We start from the raw sequence: 21,493 nt of genomic DNA, 5'->3' as shown, positions 1-21,493 counted from the left end.
TATACACTGGCTTTTTGTTTATTCAGATCCCATTTCTTTTCCCTATGATTTCCAATAGCCTTGGGACTAAAAGAATATCATCCATTTTTTCATTTTAACAAGCAGGAACAGGACAATGCCATAATCTAGATCTGATTTATAATTTTAGCAAATCTTGAGTAAAGCTTTAAGAAAACAACTGTGTGAGTAGATTAGGTTGATCTATTTGTTCTCCAACACACATAATTAATAATTGCTTCAAATGGTGTTTTTAATTCACTAGTGAAAGATTTAGCACCAAGGTAAAGCATTGATACAGTTTGTGCAGCTGTGGAAATAACTCATGAATCACTTTTAATACACAACTTTGCATTTATTATCTGGCTTATAAAGTACTAGATGAGGAATCACTGCTGATTTTTCTTGCTGCCATAAATTACTTAAACTTTATGGCAAGGACAAATCAGTAAAATAGCTGAATTAAATCAATTACCCTTAGCGTTAGCTGTGGCTTAGTATCATCTCTGGCTCTCGTGTGATTTGTGGCTCAGTTGGTGACACTCTTCCAACCTAAGTCACAAGATTCTGGGTTTAAGTCCTACTGCAAGGCTTGGGCACAAAAGTCCAAACGGTCTTGAGGGAATCGAGACTGTGGTGCTGGAAAAGCACAGCAGGTCAGGCAGCATCCAAAGAGAAGGAGAATCAATGTTTCAGGCATAAGCCCTTCATCAGTCCTGAGGGAACACATTGAAGGCATTGCCTTATGAATAAGATCTTACTCATTAGAGTCCTTATTAAGGATGAGATTACAGTGTACTTAGAAGAGCATGGTAAAATAGGACTGAGTCAGTATGGCTTCATTAAGGGAAGGTTACACCTGACAAATCTGTTAGAATTCTTTGAGGGAGTAATTAGCAAGTTAGGAGACCCAGTGTATGTGATCCAATCTATTTGGATTTCAGGAAGGCCTTTGACAAGTGCTGCTTTGGAGACTGCTAAATAAGATGAGTCCATAGTTTAGGGGATCTCTAGACTATGGGGACATTTTTAAGGTTCAAGGACACAGATTTGAAAAGACATGAGAGGCAATTTTTTTTACACAGAGGGTGATTCATGTGTGATATGAACTACCTGAGAAAGTGCTGGAACTGGGTACAATTGCAACATTTAAAAGACGCTTGGAGAAGTACATGAATAGGAAAGATTTGGAGGAATATGGGCCAGGATCAGGCAGACGGGACGAGTTTACTTTGTGATTATGTTCGACATGGAATGGTTGGATCTAAGGGTCTGTTTCCATGTTGTATGACTCCAAGGTTCTATGACCATGACTCTGTGATGTTAGGGGGAGGTACTGGTATAGATACAGGAATGGATGACAGGCAGAAGGCAGAGAGTGGGTGTAAAAGTGAGACTTAGACCCCTTTACACTCACACACACGCATATACACTCTCTCTCACAGACACTCACAACCCCTCACCCCAGACATACACACACGCACACAAACCCAGATGCACACAGACACATTTACATTTGTGGGGTGAATTTGTACTTGCAGAGATACGTTGTACTTTGCTCAAAAACTGCATGAATCCATGTAAGATTCTGTTCACTCATTTTTTAGACTAGAATCGTCTAAACATTATGGCACAGACAACAGCACACAGTGGGCCAACACCTTCAACACATCTGGGCTGACACCAATTGTTAAGGTTAACCTGAGAATGTAACTTTTAAAAAAAGTTTTGTGATTTACATATGAAAGAAGTGAAGCCAACATAGTCATTCTAACAGATGAGAGATTTAACAAAAAATCAAGGTATTTTTCAATGTATAATTTAAGTTACTTCACACTGTCAAGATTAGATTACTTACAGTGTGGAAACAGGCCCTTCGGCCCAACAAGTCCACACCGACCCGCCGAAGCGCAACCCACCCATACCCCTACATTTACCCCTTATCTAACAGTTCGGGCAATTTAGCAACTTTTGCTATAAATTCTGTCTTACAATTGTGTACTCCACGACCACCTGATGAAGGAGCAGTGCTCTGAAAGCTAGTGCTTCCAAATAAACCTGTTGGACTATAATCTGGTGTTATGTGAAGTCCAATATAACTCTGCTTCAGAGCTGAACAGGAATCATACTGGACTCAAAACATTCACTCTATTTCTCTCTCCACAAATGCCGCGAGACCTGTTGGATTTCTCCATTGATTTCTCTGTTTGTCTCAGATTAGACTGATAACATTTGTTGATATATATACATTATATGTGCATGAATAGTGATTAATTAGCTGAAGTGTGAATGAGTGAGGTGATCTTGGATAATTATTTTCATGTTAAAAAGAAAGGCAAACCAGGAGGAGGGAAGAGTAGATACCTGGCAGAGAAAATCAATTTGAAAGAGAGCAAAAGAAGCACGAGTGGGAAAAGCAAAAGAATGCCTTACTCAGAATTCTGATTTTGATAGAGTTAGTATTTATTTCCAGCTGTCTTTGCTTCTACCCGTGCCTCCCCCAGAGTCAGGAAATAGTCTTTAGCCAAGTTGATGTTTATTTGTTACTTCCTTTTGTGACTAAGGTTTGTAAATTAACTGCATATAATTAAGACGAAGGGGAAAAAAAAGCTGCTCTTAATTGCGTTTCCCTTCTGCAGCTGAAGTTGGAGTGGAAATGAGTCACAATTGATGCAAAGATACCCACTGGGTATTGCACTGATACTGGTAATTGCTAGATCTTTACTGCAACGTTAAAACTGAGCACTGTGTAAAAATAAACAAACTAATTTGCATCTCACAGACACAAACTGATAGCACATGATGCAAAGGAGAGAAAATTATTTTGTATGTTCCCTTCCATACTGTTAAAGACTATGAATAAGAATTTAAATGTATTATTGCCAGTTAATTAAGCTTTACACATGCTATTGAGCTGAATGTCAATGTGAAGCAAGAAGGTGGCATTCACACGTAGTAATGTAGACAGTGCAAGGAAAACACTGCCTTAAAAGGTATGAACCAATGCAGGGGAATGTGTTTCTTATCCCTTGAGATGCAGAGGAATAGTATATATAGTATTTATAGTTTGTCAGTAGGGTATCTAATGAATGTCATAGATACATTTCTAACTTGTCCTCGCATGAAGGCAGCAATTTTCACATTGTAACATCTGATGTTGACCACTGCTCTATAACCTTTACTCATATCAGGTAATACTCTTCTGCATATTATTTAATTCAGTTTATTTAAGAAAATCTTGAAAAGTAATACCGATTTTGTAGCATGTTGAGCTGGGAGGTAAGTTAGCTCAATCAGATTTATGATAATGTATGTTCAATCCTTGTAGTAGTTTAGTAGGTTGTGGAGGACTGCCTCCTCACCTTACTCCAGACTGGTGGAATGGTGCTCCCCAAGCTATAAATGATCATTTGTCTCTCCCTAATGCTTACAGTCCTTTGTGGTTGATAGCTTACTACTTGTTAATGTATAATTAGGCAAATTATTTGGCAAAGGCTTTCATAATCTGAAGAATAGATTGCACAGCAAGAATTTTGTTTTTAAAATCAGTTCTACCTTTTGCTTAGCCAATTAACAACAGTTAGGTTTCTTCAGATTTTATTTTATTTTAAATCATTACTGTAGAGGTAATTTAGCTCACTTAAAATATTTACTGAATTCTTTTTTTGGTTTCACTTTGTTTAACTTGTTTAACTCCAAAACCTGTTCTGTCAGCATTGATCCTAAACTGCAGCCAACTTGTTGATCTAGGTGAATATATAGAACACTATTTTCCACACCACTTATTCAGTAACGAAACTATGTTTGACAATGCATAATAGCTTTCAAATGACACAAACCTCCCAACTGGTGTGGCATGGCAGAACATTGAAATCTTAAAGTTTCATCCTTAATTCATACTGATTTCCTTGATCACAGCCAAAACAGCAACAGAGTGATAACAACTGCTCCAGAATAGCAAAAGGTAAAGTCAACCTGGCTGGTTGCTTTGAGTGAACCTGCTGGAAAATGTGCCTACATGTGGTTTACTTAAGGCCAAAATCTATCTTAGACCTTGGTCTACTTCTGCTTCTGTTGACTTAGAAAGTAGGAAAGATCCCTCCCTGCGGATCAACTGTAACGCTGCAGCATGTTAAAATGCCGTGTTGTTGAGTACTGTTGTATTTAAGTTCGAAACAAAAAAAAATGTGGGTTTGTTTTCTGGAGAATTCACTGTGGTGTGGGAGAGTGCAGACTTTCTCAAAAGGGTCAGTGTCTGTGCTGTCCATGATCGTGTTCGCCTCCCGCACAGAAAATCACGGGCTCAAGCAGCTCGACTGATTAGATTAGATTACTTACAGTGTGGAAACAGGACCTTCGGCCCAACAAGTCCACACCGATCCGCTGAAGCGCAACCCACCCATACCCCTTACCTAACACTACAGGCAATTTAGCATAGCCAATTCACCTGACATCTTTGTGACTGTGGGAGGAAACCGGAGCACCCGGTGTGCAAACACAACACAGTCAGTCGCCTAAGTCGGGAATTGAACCCGGGTCTCTGACGCTGTGAGGCAGCAGTGCTAACCACTGTGCCACCGTGCCACCCACATGCTGCTTTATATTCCAGGCAAGTTGAGTTTAAAAGGGTGGCACAGTGGTTAGCACTGCTGCCTCACAGCACCAGAGACCTGGGTTCAATTCCCGCCTCAGGCAACTGTCTGTGTGGAGTTTGCACATTTTCCCCGTGTCTGCATGGGTTTCCTCCGGGTGCTCCGGTTTCTTCCACAGTCCTAAAATGTGCAGGTTAAGTGAATTGGCCATGCTAAATTGCTTGTAGTGTTAGGTGAAGGGATAAATGTAAGGGAATGGGTCTGGGTGGGTTCCTGTTCGGAGAGTTGGTTTGGAGTTGTTGGGCCAAAGGGCCTGTTTCCACACTGTAAATAATTTAATATAATCACCGGCGCTCTGTAGCAGCAGTGTGTACCTTCTACAAGGTACACTACAGAAATTCACCAAAGATCCTTAGACAGCACCTTTCAAACCCATGATGACCTCTACCTATAAGGACAAGGGTAGCAGGTACTCGGGAACACCACCTCCTGCAGGTTCCCCTCCAAGTCACTCATCACCCTGAATTGGAAATATACCACCATTCCTTCACAGTCATTGGGTCAAAATCCTGGAATTTTCTCCCTACCAGCTTTGTGGGTCAACACACGGCAAGTAGACTGCAGTGATTCAAGGAGGCAGTTCACCAGCAACTTCTCAAGGGCAAATAGGGATGGGCTATCAATGCTGGCCAACCAGCGATGCACAAGTCCCTTCTTTCCAATCAGTATTATGGCAAGTCAAAGTTTGAAATGTCTGATCATTTTTTTTGGCAGTGGGAAGGGTTGGGGCTGGGTGTGAAGACATATTAAATACAAACAACTGGTTCTGGAAATCTGAAACAAGAATTGAAATGTTGGAGAAACTCAGCAAGCCAGGCAGCATCTGCACAGATACTTCTGGAGTGCTGAGTTCAGTTCTGGCTGCCCCGCTTAGGAAGGACATTATTAAATTGGAGAGAGTTTCAGAAAATATTTACCATCATATTTCCGGTGTCGGAGGGTTTGAGTTATAAAACTAGGCTGGATAGGCTGGGACTTTTCTCACTACAGCGAAGGAGGTTGAGAAGTGACCTTACTGAGGTTTATAAAATCATGAGGAGCGTAGATAAGGTAAATAGGATGGGTCTTTTGCCTGGTCTGGGGGAATTCAAAGCTAGGAGGTGTATTTCTAAGATGAGAGAAGAAAGATTTAAAAAGGACATGATGAGCAACTGTTTTACACAAAGAGTGATAAATGTGTAGAATGAACTGCCATAGAAAGTGGTGGGTGTAGGTACAGTTACAACATTGCATATGTACATGAATAAGAAAGGTTTGGAGGGATATGGGCCAAACGCAAGCAAATGGGACTAGTTTGGTTTAGGAACATGATCAGCATGGACTAGTTGGACTGAATGGTCTGTTTCCATGCTGTATGACTTTACATCTCTATGACGATGACTAAGAATCAGGAAAGCAGTGATCCTTCTTCAGAACAAAATTCCCATGAAATATTATGTAGTATTATGCCCTTAAAAGGTTGAAGATGTGTGAAAATCAGGGAATGTATTTCAAATTAGCTCAGAGGATTTCAAGTTTAACTCGAATGTCTTGCATCAGAAAATTAATTTGGTGCCTGTTGTCATATGAATAGATTTATAAAATTCAAGTGCTTATTGTTATCATTTGATTTAGTAATTGTTATCACTTTATATACTTGTTGCAACATCTTTAATACTAATGGTTTGCCTTTTTAGTGTATCCTGTTAAAAAAAAGGGCTTTTTGGTGCAGTAATAGAGTCCCAATCGCTGCACCAGGAAGGCCTGGATTTAGCTCCCACCTATTTCAGATTTGTGTAATAATATGGTTGAACAGGTTGAGTAGAAAATGTTTATTGCATGAAAAATCCCATTGTACATCTCCCTATAATGGAAATCACCTTTCTTACCACCAGAAAATTCAGTATTTATGAGCAGAATTAGAATAGGGAGAATGTTTCTGACATTGAAGTTGGAGCAGAACAAATGAGAGCAACAACTTTAAGTAGATGCTTTAGATGTGGTAGCAGCCAGTCAAACAAATTCTAATTAAATGTTGTCTTTTGTGGAGGTTTCAAAACCATAGCAATCTCATCAACAAAAAATAAATTGGACCCAATTAACTTGAGATTATATCAGTTCTTCTGGTGCAACATCTTGGGTAACTTGTGTATTTTCCCAGTAGAACTGCAGCTTTAAGATTGCACACAGTCTTTGGTGTTAACTTACCAGCCGCACTTCCAAAAAAAGTCCAGAACTCACTATCACCTGAAAATAGATTCACATATCTCTTTGTTGAAAGTGCTGGCAAAAAGCCAAATTAGCAGTGCTGAACATTTCATACAATCTCTGGAATTTATTCTCTTGGTATATGATAAGATCACAGCTAATTTGTTGAAAGCATTTATGTATTGAGAATCCCCACAAGATATACTAGATGACTACTAGAATTACATTTTATCTTTAGCATTACATTGGCACGGATATGTCTGAAGGTGTTGACAAGAAAACTCATTATCATGACAATAATGCACAAATGAGTTGTGGAATAAACTATGCATCAACTACATTCAGAATATTGCAATATTGTTTGTAGTTTTTGATCCTTTAATCACTAGAGACAAAGTAGAAAAGAATAAAGGTAATTAAATAACTGAGTTTATTGAATTGTGGTATTGAATTGAGAAACTGTGGTTGAACTCTAGAGAAAAGTCCAGAGTGATGTTAAATTAGAAATACAAAGGTTAGAAATGAATCTTGGATGGCAGATGAAAGTGAAGTGCCTCAGGAGCTGCCTGTTATACAGTCAGCCTGATAACAGTCCCACTGACAATGCACATACTGCAGTCAATTCAATTCCTTCCATTTTGGACTGTCATCCTAGAATTTTAACTTCTTGACTTAAAACCATGGTGACAAAATTATGAAACAAAACATTGCAATATATTAAGTGGTATAGAGATGGAAGATAAAGTAATAAGTAAATAGAAAATAGAATCTAATGTGTACAAAATATATGATTGCTGTAAACCATTTTAAACAGAACCTGAATGTAGATGCAAATATGAAAACATTTGAATGAAATAGAACAGTCCACTAAGACTGAATTATGAACAGTAAAAGTAGACAGTTGGATGTAGTTGTTCTAACCAACATCTTGGCATTGTGGAGCAAGGGACAATCTCAGAGTCAGTGAGAAGATGGTAGATAACAAGAATAAGAAAACAGTCATACAGTGGGAAATGCAGCAGTCAGGGGAGTAGACAGGTGTTTTGCAATTGCCAAATCTTATAGACAGGAACTGCCATTCAGCCATCTTTAATTAAACCATTCAAAGTAAACTGGAACTCCCCTATTATTTTGTTATTAAATGCTTATTGGTTTCTGCCTTCTCACTTTCAATAATAATTCTAAACCGATACACTCTCATTAATAACTCACTAACTAGCAAAAAAAGTAGCTTTTCCATATTCACATCAACATCTTTCTGAACTGCAAAAACTATGAAACCTTCTGTTACCCTTCTCAGCTCCAGTGGGAGTTGCCTGGTATCTTACCCAGAAATACCATTCCTTATCACTTTCAATTGTTCAACTTTTACTTCATATTCTTTGTACATATATATCCTTCTGATTAAAAATATATGAATTGGATTAAGTCATGGAATTCTAGTTTACATGTTGGTTTAATATTAATTTTAATATTAATAGGGGGAGGGGGCTTGATTAGTTCATCACAATTCAATTTAGAGATGGTTCAATTATATTTAAACTGTAGAATATTGAGCTTAGTAGTTTCTCTGGAAAGATTTTAGAAAGTGAGGAATACTCCCACTCCGCCCATGGGAACACCCTGGACACTAGTCAAACAATATTTTGACGAAGCACCCTTGCCATTTCTGCCACCACGGGGTATCTGCATTGAAGAAGGGAAGCAGGAATATGATCACAGGGTAAGCAGAATCACAGCACGATAAGAAGACCAAGACAAATTTTATGTATCTCTGATTATAAAATGTTTAAATCTCAGTTTGCTTTCATCGTAATAATGTTATGATCTTAAATTAAGTATCTCTCTTGATAAAATATCAAGAGATCTGAAGTATAGTTGCTCTGTAATCAATTGTTTTCGAGAAGCTGCCATGGAAATTTCACTGCACTCAGTTTCACAACATCAGCTTCTCTTTGATTTCGAGAATGTATAATTTTACCTCACTGGCAAATGGCACACTACCTGTTTGACTGAACACTGGTTGGATTCCCAACTTCCATTATGCATCATCTTATGAAGTCTTACTTTGTTTTTCTCTAGGAAGCTTTTATTATAAATAATGGGGGAACGCTTTGATTGTCATTATTGCAAGGAATCCCTTTATGGCAAGAAGTATATCTTGCGGGAAAACAACCAGTATTGTGTTAAATGTTATGAAAATCTGTATTCTAACATGTGTGAAGAGTGTAAGGCACCAATCGGCAGTGACTGTAAGGTAAATATGTTCTTACATTAACTAAACATATACATCTTAAATATATTTTAAAATGACAAACACAACAAATTAATGTTATAACTACTATTGTTAACTTAGATCAAACTACTTTCCAAATGTCAGAAATTCACCATAATTGCACAAGTTATGAAGCTGTTAAAAATGTATTTGAAGGCCACATTTTAGGGATTATTCCCTTATTTTGATTAAAAAACAAGACACATATAACTTCAACTGAGTGCACTTGCTATAATTCACCATGCTGAATAGGTGAAACACAATTGTAGTACATTGTAATTGTAGATACATATTTTCTGCATTATATACATACACATTTATTTCACCTCATCATCTTATCCTAGGATTTGTCCTATAAGGATCTTCACTGGCATGAAAAATGTTTCAACTGTGCTAAATGTAGCTGTTCTCTGGTTGAAAAACCTTTTGCTGCCAAGGATGAAAATCTGCTGTGTAATGAATGCTATTCGAATGAATACTCTTCAAAATGCTTCACCTGCAAAAAGACCATCACGCCTGGTAAGAGTTAATGAAGTGATTAATTAAGAAAAAAATCCAGAAATTGCTGGAGAGTTTCAGCAGGACTGGCAGCATTTGTGGAGAGAAAGCAGAGTTAACGTTTCTAGTCCAACTGAGGAAAGGTCACTGAACTTGAAACATTAACTCTGTTTCTCTTCCTACAGATGCTGCCAAATCCATTGAGTTTCTTGTGCAATTTCTGTTTTTTTTTTCAGATTTCCAGCAACTGCATTTTATGTTTTATTTTATTTGGCTAATTAAGAGATAGTTTGACTAATCTTAACTCTGGATTATTGAGCCTCAGAAGTTTCTCTGGAGTGCTGTTAGCAAGTGAGAGCTACTTCCACTCACCCCATGGAAAAAACTCTCTACTCCAACTATATTTCAGCAAAGCATCCTTGACTTCTGTGACATTTTCATGGCATTTGCCACAAGCCATCAAATCTGAGTACTGTTGATTCACAGTAAGCCACAATAAGAGGTCAAGATGAAGAACTATTTTATGGGAGGAAGATTTCCATTTTCTTTACAATTTACATTGAGGTCAGCTAGCCATTATAGTAATTGCCCAAATTTAATTTCCAATGAATTAACTTTACATGTATCCCAAAACAATTCTGAGTTTGGTTCTATCTCGGTATAAATCAGAAGACCTGATATAGAGATGCAGTGTTGGACTGGAGTGGACAATGTTAGAAGTCACATGACACCAGGTTATAGTCCAACAGGTTTATTTAAAATCACAATAGAATAGAATTTTCTTTATTGTCACATGTACTCAAGTACAGATGTACAGAACTACAAGAGTACAGTGAAAAGTTTACAATGTCACCCCACATGGTGCCACCTGAGGTACAAAGTACCTAGGTACAAATGTTAGATACAAAATAGAGAAATGAAGGAAAAAAAGGAAAAAAAAACTTACATTACCTTACACAATATGAGCTCAAAAGTAGGAAATAAAGTTAAAAACATAAACATTATAGTCTTTCTGTGACAGGCTCGTAGTAGATCAGCGCAGGGGAATTCCACATGTGGTCTGACCATGCTCACAAGTCACTGACCGCCCACACTGGTCCCCAGTCCAACAACTATCCACGCTCCACTTCAGCATCCAGGCCACTGGCTCGCCCTGCCCTGATTGAGTCCTGAACCTCAGGAGACATGAATGTAGGGAAGCAACCCAAGGTCTTTCCAACCTGCGAAACGGTCACAACAAAAACAGCAGGTTTGGAGACAGAGAGAAATTCATTTTTACAGTGAAAAACTTTGAGAATTCAGGTTTCCCAACAACATGCCCACCCCCATCAGGAGAGAAAAATTTGGCCCCAAGGGTTTGTTAAGCTCTACGGTACTCCTGATCAATTGCTCTTCAATATTGAAAGCTATTCATTTAGTTTCCAACTCGCTTTCATCAAGATGAATATGAGTTAGTAATTTGTGTAGTGAAATGCACAACAAATTGTCGGAGGTGAAACTCAATATTGCCCCTTATTACTTTGGGACCAATTTGAAAATATATCTGCACCACACAATTAGATACTAGGCATATGCATTCCTTAACTATATAGTTATGTAGAATAAAATGTGTTTAAATTGAATAGTCAAGCACAATTTGCTCCCTGATAAAAGTAACCATTTTTGTAATGACAGGATCTCGTAAAATGGAATACAAGGGAAACAGTTGGCATGAAACGTGCTTCACTTGCAAACGCTGCCAGCAGCCAATGGGAACCAAATCTTTTATCCCCTGGGAAAATGATGCCTACTGTGTCCCATGCTATGAAAAGCAGTTCGCTCAACACTGTTCATCCTGCAAGAAGGTATATGTTTTAATATGGTCATGCAACTTTTCTTTTAATTGTAAATTTATCCCAATTGTGTACAAATAACACTGAGCCCGCATTGAGGTAATGTTTACTTCTGGAAAAATCCAACTACAAATTTATTCCAGTTGCTAGGGAACAGAAGTGGACGTCTGAGTCATTCTGTACTTCGTACTGCTGGTGAAATCACCTCTTCCTGATCAGGTGCCTGCAGTAAATGTGCAGCTTCTCTAGGCGAACGTATATGTCTGTGGTTGGAACAGCATATCTGCTCATTCACATTTACTGGGTATGATGCAGATAACACCTGCTCTGCACAGGTCCTAAGTTGCCATGAGAAATGACTTTCGTAGGGAGCATTAAACGCTTGCAGAAAATGCTTGAGAAGCTTAGCAGTTAGAGGAGGTGTAATTTAAATGGGGATAATATTGCACTCTAACGGTGTTGAACTCAATGTTGAGTCCTGAAGGCTGTAAAATGTATAAGCAATGTACTGTTCCTCAGGCTTTGCTGAAAAACTGAAGTGGGCCTAGGATGGAAAGGTTAGCAGGACAGCATCTACATCACTCCTTTCCTACCACTATCACTCCTTTCCTACCACTATCACTCCTTTCTTTCTCTGGAACAGCTCACCATCTGTTCCACTTGTTCCTACTTCCAGCCCCCACCCCTTTCAATAGTATAACAACCATCATTTTTCAGTCCATTTCAGTTCCAAAGAAGATAATTGGATTTGAACATTAACTCTGTTTCACTCTTCACAGATGCTGCCTGACATGCTGATTCTCTCCATTACTTCCTATTTTTCTATCAATCCAGTAGCGCTCCTCTGAACCACCTCTATTGTATTTATGATCTGTCTTAAATAAAGAAACCAAAACAACACGCAGGATTCAGGACGTGGTCTCACCAATGCCCTGAATAACTGAAGCATAATTTCCTTACTTTGATGTTCAATGTCTTGCACAGTAAAGGGTAGCATTCCATTCCCTTCTTGATTATGCGCTGTACCTACAGGTTATCTTTTTGTAATTCATGCATTAGAACATTTAGATCCCTCGGTATCTCAGAAGGCTGCTCTTGTTCTCCATTTAAATAAGAGTCTGCTTTTGTATTCTTCCAATCAAAGTGAAAAAAACTTCATACTAGCCGATAGTACACTCCTTGTAACTGATTTTCATCCACTCACTTAAACCAGTCATATTGGTCCACGTCCTTGTTACATTATCTTCACACTGTTCTTTCCTACCTCGCACTAAAATCTGAAAATCCACTCCACTGTATCATTACGCTCCCCATTTAAACCATTGATAATTATAAAAAAAATTAAGTGACTAGCAGGGATCACTGTGAAATGCCATTTGTTACATCCTGTCAATCAGAAAAAAGCTCATTTATGCATATATTCTGTTTTCTGCAGTCAATCAATCTTCTATCATTGCTAGTATGCTATTCTCTCTACCATTAACTCCTACTTTGTGCAATAACATTTTATGCTACATTTTGTCTCATACCTTCTGAAAATCCAGGTACAGTATGACCTCCCTTATTATGCATAGAACACAATCCCATGAATTCCAAAATGTTGCTTTCTCCCCTTCAGAAGACCATCCCAATTGCCTTGAGCTTTTCTAAGTTCCACATTATAACCTTAATGACTGATTCTAAAGTTTTCCTGATGACAGATGTCAAGCTAATTGGCCTATAGTTTCCTGTTAACTGCCTCCCTCCCTTTTGGAATTGTGGGGTTATATTTTCTACTTTCTAGTCTGATGTAAATATTTAAGGGGGCCAATCACTTTTCAACAAGTTGCAACATGAACATCTAGATCCAGTTTTTCTGAAACTACTTTGCTTTGCATTTCTGTGTATTTATCCATGTTACACTCTGTTTGACAGGCAATAACAAGTGGAGGGGTGAGTTATCATGACCAGCCTTGGCATAAGGAGTGCTTTCTGTGTACTGGATGCAAAATGCAACTAGCTAATCAGCGTTTCACCTCGAGGGATGACTTCCCATATTGTCTGGATTGTTTCAGCAACCTCTATGCTAAGAAGTGTACAGCTTGTGGAAAAGCAATTGCCGGTGAGTCAAACTCTGATTACACATCCAATTTTCTGTATGAAACTAGATGCTGATTAAGTCAGGTGAATAATACATGGGAATAGTAAGATTCTTAGCTGAAAAAACAGTTAAGGAGGACCTGGGCATAATGGGAACAGGCAGCCTTAGTGGGTGGGAGGTGTGGGTGGTTTTCTCAGGGAAGTTAGTGCCATTAATGGCAGGTGCAGACATTGCCATCAAAGGGCACATCCATGGACCATGGAGTGCTCAAAAAGACGCCCAGCCAGAGCTGCTTACATGCCACCTGTTTTCACTAGGTGCTCTCCCAACAAGGCAGAAAGACTTTTCAATGTGAGAAAAATGCCAGGGGAAGTCTAGAAATGGTTCTGAGTTGGTCACCTAAGCAACTCAATTGAGCTCCCAGCAGTTGATCCATCTGTTAGCTTTCCCTCTGTTGGCAAAACACCACAGTAGTGGGAAAACATTGGGCACACCACAGAGACATTCCAGCTCCATATTGCCAGTGTTCCTTCCTCACAGCTATCAACAATGGGCGGGGTAAAATGATAGCCTCATATTCAGGTTTCTCTGTGTCCAAGCAGATGTATACATAAACATTCTCCTGCATGCTTAACCGCAATGTCAGCTAATGTACAACCAATAGTGCATACAGCGGAGAGGTAGCATATTTATTTCTATGTAATTTCTATGTAATTCATGGTTCCCCCATGACCATAACCCTGAGCGAGCTCTGCTTCAAATGCTGCCATGGAATTATTTTACAATGCCCCCTGAGGTATCTAGGGCCTTCGTTAAATATTATATCTGAAAGATGGTACTATTGCCCATGACCCAAATCACAACTATCTATCATTTCATTCTGCCAAATGTGTTTTTCAGAAAGCAGAGGATCCTATGAACGTCACCTGTTAGTGACACAAAGAGCTGAAAGAAATCCAATATCATTCTCAAGTGACAGGAAACTGCTGCCTGTCTATAGTTTGGGGCAGTAAGATGCAAAATAAAATTCCCTTGTATGATAAAATAAAAAAGAGTTTATTTTAATTTGAAGTTGATCTCATTTCTTTGCAGTTTCCCTCTCCTTCTCCATCCTAGCAGCATCCACCTGTAGCCTCCCAATTTTCTTCCAGGCTTCCTGTCACTCTCAAGCACAATAAGGAGGTAGACTGTCCCACATCTGTTCTTGGTGCAGGCCTCTCCCCACACCCACTCCTAGTGCAGGTCTCCCCATGGTCCCATTCCCAGAGCAGGCTTCACGCCCCTACTCCTGCTCCCAAACAGATTTCCCCCATTCTCGCTCCCAGTGCAGGCCTCCCTGTACTCCCTCCCCCCATACTGGTTCTCTGGCAGATCCTGCTCCCAGCGCCAGGCTTTGTCCCCGATCCTGCAAGGGTCCAAGACTCCCAGCCTTCCGAGCCCCTGGTGATGATGACACTGTGCATGGAAAGTGGTGAGGTTATCGGTGCAGAATCTACCCATAGCCCATCCCGTCATGGCCATCTGACGACATGAGCTGCATTTGCACATGCATTGTGGCCATTTTAGCATTATGGGTAATTTCTTGTTTTAAGAAGGTTTGAACGTAATGTGAGTTTTCAAAAAATTATTTTGTCACCAGACTGCTGAATGACTTTCATATTAATGGAAATTTTATAAAGCCTTCATTTGAGACAGCTGCTGATAGAAGTTTTGAGGATTTCTATGCCCTCAGGGCATCTTGAACTGCTTCACAGCCAGTCACTAAGAAAAGAAATGTTATCACTGTTACAGCAGCTAATTTGGTGATGCCAACGTCTGATAATCTTAATGAGATAAGTGATTAGATAAGCAGTGTTATCAATATGATCAAAGAAAAAGTGTTGACCAGAACACTGAGAGAGCTCTGCCTTACATTTTGCCATGGAATTATTTTACAGCAGCCCAAGAGATAGCTGTGGCCTTCAGTCTAATGTTGCATCTGAAAGATAGCACCTTTGCCAGAATAGCATTCACGTCACATTGCACCCAGTGTCACTTCTTACTACATTCCAGTGTCACTTCACATTGCCCTCCCCAGTCTGATCTGGAGCTTGGACTCATGACATTTCTTTTCAGACATGTGAGTGCAATCAATGAATCAAGGTTATCAGCAAAAATAAAACTACAAACATTTGGAATTAAACAGGTACATTTTTTTATTAACAGAGTGCCAGTTTTAAAGCCAGTTTAGTTACCATTGATAAATCACTGAGTTCACTAATGAATGTTTTCGACATCTGTGCCAGAACTTGACTGACATTTAAGTTTCCTCTACATCAGTAATATTTGAATAAGTGCAGGAAAGGCAGAAACTAAAAGGAACTCAATTCTGACAGCAGCTTATTGATTTCCTTTAATGCAAACCAGACCAAAGCTCAAACCAATCCATAGCTACAATGAGCATAACTTCCGGCTATACCAAGACTACAAAAAGAGAGAACATGTGGAAAATGAACACAGAATCAAATAAAATTCAAAGCAAGGTTGCAACTTCATAAAACTATTAGTATGAAACTTCAACTCAGACTTTTTTATTTATTCAGGTCTCGGAGGTTCAAAGTATATCTCCTTTGAAGATCGCCAGTGGCACAACGATTGCTTCAATTGTAAAAAATGTGCCATCTCTTTGGTCGGTCGAGGATTTCTCACACTACGAGACGATGTCCTCTGTCCTGAATGTGGTCGCGATGCTTAAACTGTGAAATCAAATCAAACCTGGATTTTGGAATAAGTGGTAGCACAATTCTGTCTTTCAAAATATATCTGCAGCTTTCAACATAGTAATAAGCATAATCAATAACCTTTGGCAAGCGCTCAATGGGCCAGATTTTGTAGACAACAGAGAAGCAATGGCATTGATCATTGACCTTAAAGGAATCTACCCACACTGATGTAGTTGTCTCTGTGGCGTATTTCTCCCCATTCTCATTTCACAACAGCATTTGCTTTCAAGACATGGGGTGTAAGATATGCAGTAGTATTGAGCAGATAAGCAAGCCAATCACACTGAAGTGTTCGTATGCTTCAAACTAGAGGCTTAAAATACTTAACATCCAGCACTTAATAATAAAAATATATATATATATATATATTGCGGATCCTGAAAATCTGAAGTGCAAACAGGAAAAGACTGGAAAAACTCAGCAGCATCTATGGAGAGAGAAACAATGTTAAATTTTTGGTTCTTCAGCACTGGACTCGAAACTTTAATCCTGTTTCTCTGTCGACAGATACTATCAAACCTGCTGAGATTTTGCAACACTTTGTATTTCTATTTAATATCCTCTACTATTGATTTAGTTATTATAGATAGCAAAACAAATTATTGCTGGATTCAGATTAAAACTAATGTAAAGATAAATTTTAGAAAGTTTTGTTTTAATGTGGAATTTTCTTTGTAATTATTCAGAACTTTAACATGCTTCAAATTATAAAAATAAGTTTCTTAGATCCAGTGAGAGTATTTAACAGTAATTATAAAGTTTAAATGCCATCTAAAAACAATAGACTTGTATTGCATTGAATAGGGTGCAACTTTTCCAAGAATTTTGAAATCAAGATGAAAAATATAAGAAGAGAGGTCCTTCAATTGATTGCCCATGGTTTGCAGTCTATAATTGTCTCAACCTCCTGGAGAACCATGGGATTATGATTTCTGTTCCCTGATGGTAGATATAAAGTGAGGAGACTTGTAAAATCCAGTGAGGAAATTCCCAGTTGTCAAAGCTGCTGCCCCCGATCTGTGTGAGCAAGATGTTAAGTGGCCCATCCAACTTTGGATCATTAAGTTTCTTAAAGCAGCTAATTAATGGCCACTAAAGGAAATCATCCTTGACAGTTAGGGGACCGATGTACGCTGAAAACACTCGGCTGTTGCCTGACAAAAGGGTAGCCCTCCTTCGTGGGCCCCACAAAGCTCAATTCCCCTCTCTCCACAGCCCTCCCTCCTGTCTCTTGAGCCTGGCATTGTGGGGCAATGTGACCTCCCTCCCCCACCCACCTCCTGGGCTGCTCACTATGGTGGGACAGCCTGTGACCCAAATAGGTTTTAGCGGTCCTGCTGGCACTGACGGGTTTAAAAAGCTGATTGCCCAACAATCTGATTTCTTGCAACATCAAAATGTTCTGTGTCAGCTGTAGAAATTGTGGCCCATTCACCTTTTAACCAGAATAGATGGGGACTGCTGCACCCTGTATTATCAAGCCCCAGGATCACTGACAGCAACATTCATCAGTACGGACTGTAGAAAAGGTTGTGAGTTTCAGTGCTGTAGGGATGATGAAAGCTAGCAATTTCATCGCTGGTATTACAAAGTCTAGCCATTGGTGTTTCTGATATAAGTAAGTTTTGACTGTAGCAGAAGTTCTTTTTCAGAGTACCACACAGTATCATCCCTACACAATATGTTTTATTTGCTTTTGCTTTCAATGGTAGCTTTCTCATAAAAGCATTCCTACACTGTTGAAGAAATCGGATAAAATGTAATAATGTGAGCAAGGGAAGATATTGTATTGACTAACCACAATGGGCAAGATGGTTTCACAAGAACAAATTTAATCTATTTGGTGTGAAAAATTTTATATTACCTCATAATGTCTCTAACAGGATGGACTGCAGTATTACTAGTGATGAAGGATAACAGTTGCATTAATAACTGTTCCTACTGCAATTGGGAAATAGCATTAATTTGCTTTTAGACTTTGCCGGCAATTTCTTTAAATCAAAATTTAATGTATGGAGATGTGTTTCTGTATTCTTCATATTTAAAATAGAATGCTGTGTAATTCTGGCCTACATTTAGAATTAGATTCTCATGTGAGATGAGTATAGTTATAGATGCAAGTTACATTCTCTATTTCTGAAGCAGCCTATCCCATTCTCACATGCAAACTTCAAACAGCACATAATGGTTTAGATGCCGTATCTTTTCAATGATGAGTTTATAATAAATACAGCTTTTAGTGATGCTAAACATGCACTAAATACAGTGGCACCTCTAATCAGTGCAAAATATTAATTTTTACTTGTTTATATTTTTAGCTCTAGTAGTTTATCCACTGATCTGCCAATAAAGCTTCAGCACTTCACAGAGCACAAAGCAAGCAATTCCACACCAGGTTTAACAACAAGAAATTAAAACTCTCATAACAAATGATTTTGGAAATCTATGATCAGTTTTGGAAGCCCATATTAGAATATAGTCATAGAAGTAATGCCTTACAGACAGCCTTTGCCCTTTATTTGTAAGAGACTTGCAACTTTTACTTCCATATACTCTTTCGACATCAGATGATGATTTAATACCAATGGTGCAAAGTTTGTGTCCATGCCACTTTGTAACAAGTTGGGCTGAAATATGAAATAACTATTTCTGGAAGGAGCAATCAATAGTTTACAAAAATAATGGAATGTAAGTAGTAAGCAATACAAATTTCTTCACAAAATTTAGGTATATATGCTGGTGAACTTAAGTGAAAAGAAATCAGTTTTATTTGTTGATACATTTATTCTATATTTGTTCAATCAATGTGAGTGACACTTGACAAAGCTGCTTTTATTACCTATTCCAGTTGACCGTAAGGGATGGTGGCCATTTCCTTGAAATACATTGGTATATGTGAGATCTTCCCATTATGGTGTTTCAAAGGGAATTTCACAAGTTCAACCCAGCATTATGAATATTCCTATTCCATTATATAGCAAAATGTAATCAGGTTCAGTTTTAAAACAATTAACCCAGTGTCTACAGCTTTTTTTAAGAGAAAGAGTGGAATTTCCAATATGTGGAAAGTTGCCACAGGGTATTTATCTTCTGATGTGCTTATTCTTGTCAATATTTCTATATGCTTTAGCTCTTGGCGATCCCCAGGATTATATTGGAAGGATTGCTAGTGGTGACGTTGATCTAAGAAGATAGTTAGGTATTTCCTGCAATTCCAAGCACATCTGTCCAAAGTCCTCACAGAGGATAACAGTAGCTATTTCATTCTCTTAGGGTCCATGATTGGCAGTGAAGACTGTGTCATTGATAGAAACAGCCTCACTCCTGCTTTGCAGTGTAAGAAAGAATATTGAAGCAACTAAAAAAAATGAAAACACTGCTGTGTAATGGGCTGTGTTGCAACCACCTCCCTATAATTAGTATGATTTTGCTCACTGATCTTTTCCTTTAAATCCATCCCTTCACACCCCACCCCAACACCCCACCTCACCCACCATGGGCCACAGCTCAGCTAGATAGCCTTGACTCCCTATTCAGTCATTCCTGTTTAATTTCAAGACAGCTACTCTTCCTTTGCTCTGTGTTCTGACAGGTCTGCAGTTTGAAGTCTGATTACAATACTTTCTGACAGAAATGAAAGTGAATTTCAGTAGGTAGTTAATGCTGACTAGGTGTCATTTGATGGTATTATTGATGACTCCTTCTATCACTTGGTTGATGTGTCTGTGGTGATGAGGGGCAAGTTTGAGAGGGCTGATATCTTACTCTAAGAAATACCTAATGTTTCTCCTAACAACAGCTTTTACATTTCCTATTGAATTAGGGAGCTTCACGTTGAATGGCGATTGAGGCAGGAGCATGAGGTGACAATTTTGATAGATTATGCTGCTGCTGTTGGCCCACCAATGCCTCATGGTGGCCTGTTTTTGAATTGTTCACTCTGGTTTTGTCCTACTCAGCGCAATGGTGGCTGCCTTTCTCAAGTCCAAAACGTATGCCATTAAAATGAAGGCAGGTATGAATGCACAGGTAAAGCAGAAAGATTGTAGTTGCCAATCTAATGACTCAACTGCTGTCAGTGTCAGAGACAGATTCACAGTTTTACAGTTCTCATATGTTCATCTAAACTCTTTGGTTATTTGGTCCTTTCAAACTTTCCCTTTGACTATAATCATAACAGCTGTGACTTACAGTATATTCCTGATTGCCTGAAAATCTGTTCACAGAAATCTTGAAATTTGATGCGTTGCTTTGAGTTACAAATCCATATAAATTTATGATTTCCCTTTTCCTCCCTTCTTTTTGGCAAATGTTAGCAGCTTAGATCCTAAACATCAAGCCTTGAATGTCTTTGATCCAAATAATGGCCACACACTAAAAAGTGCAGTTTGTTTCTTCTGTGAAAGCTCTTTGTAATGCAACTCTTACTGTTTTTGAATCTTCCAGTCATGTGAAAAAAGGGTAAGATGTAATTTGTGTAATACCACACACACATATTCCTGTTACTGCTTGATGCTGTTGGGAATACATGGAAGTGTTTGTTTTTTCATTTTAAATTGTGCTTAATTAAGTTCTGTGCACTGAAATGTATCACATTTTTTTAAAAAAAAACTTAATTATTTAACATTTGACCACCACAAAGTTTTCTTTAAAGTCGATGAGTTCACACTTAGTAATATTTGCATTTTAGTGAGGAATATTATACATTAAAGAAATGTACTAAACTGAAGAATGTTTCACAGTCTTAATTCACAGTATCCTTGGAAACAACTAAATTAAGGCAGACTGAATAGTGTGATGCGTATAAACCTGAGAATCATGCTTTAACTGTGATAAACTTTAGTGCTGATATGCTCAAACATACATTTTAAACTGCAGTGTAAACATCATCAGTTGCATGCAAATTAGGAACTTTTCTGAGGTACAAAAGTTATTTATGAGTGAATGTTGTTAAGCAGATAGAATATTGTGCTTTTGAGATTGTCAACAAATTAGAGACAATTTAGAAACTAATAAAATAAAGATTAAATGTCAAGTACTTTAATGATGTGTTTTATCTTTTTTTCCATATTCTTTATAAGGTACAACTTGTCTTATTCAGTTTTGATATACATTAAAACCCACAGTAAGCATGTGAAGTTAACACTGCAGTGAGTAATTTGTGTGATTACGCTCTGACAACATAAGGCATAAAAGTTATCACATTTACA

At 38.4% G+C, this 21,493-nt stretch overlaps 1 protein-coding gene across 4 annotated transcripts in view; it reads left to right on the top strand.

The window, feature by feature from the left end:
* LOC132832338 (four and a half LIM domains protein 2-like) overlaps positions 1-21,274 on the top strand; it is a 65,610-nt gene extending 44,336 nt beyond the window's left edge. For 2 of the 4 annotated variants that reach the window (XM_060850285.1, XM_060850277.1), the window contains exons 2-6: positions 8,919-9,093; positions 9,456-9,630; positions 11,284-11,453; positions 13,356-13,542; positions 16,104-21,274. In XM_060850285.1, the coding sequence (XP_060706268.1) occupies positions 8,938-9,093; positions 9,456-9,630; positions 11,284-11,453; positions 13,356-13,542; positions 16,104-16,255 (840 nt within the window). In that variant the 5' untranslated portion in view covers positions 8,919-8,937 and the 3' untranslated portion in view covers positions 16,256-21,274. Of the gene's footprint in view, positions 1-3,095; positions 3,189-8,918; positions 9,094-9,455; positions 9,631-11,283; positions 11,454-13,355; positions 13,543-14,421; positions 14,550-16,103 lie in introns of those variants that run through there. The other 2 variants (XM_060850269.1, XM_060850294.1) reach the window with 2 other exon arrangements.
* Positions 21,275-21,493: the final 219 nt, after the last annotated feature.

The sequence above is a fragment of the Hemiscyllium ocellatum genome, chromosome 3 (assembly GCF_020745735.1).
Source record: "Hemiscyllium ocellatum isolate sHemOce1 chromosome 3, sHemOce1.pat.X.cur, whole genome shotgun sequence".
In the NCBI taxonomy this organism is placed as follows: domain Eukaryota; kingdom Metazoa; phylum Chordata; class Chondrichthyes; order Orectolobiformes; family Hemiscylliidae; genus Hemiscyllium; species Hemiscyllium ocellatum.
Note: the sequence above shows the minus strand (reverse complement) of the source record. Positions and strands in the feature narration are given on the sequence as shown.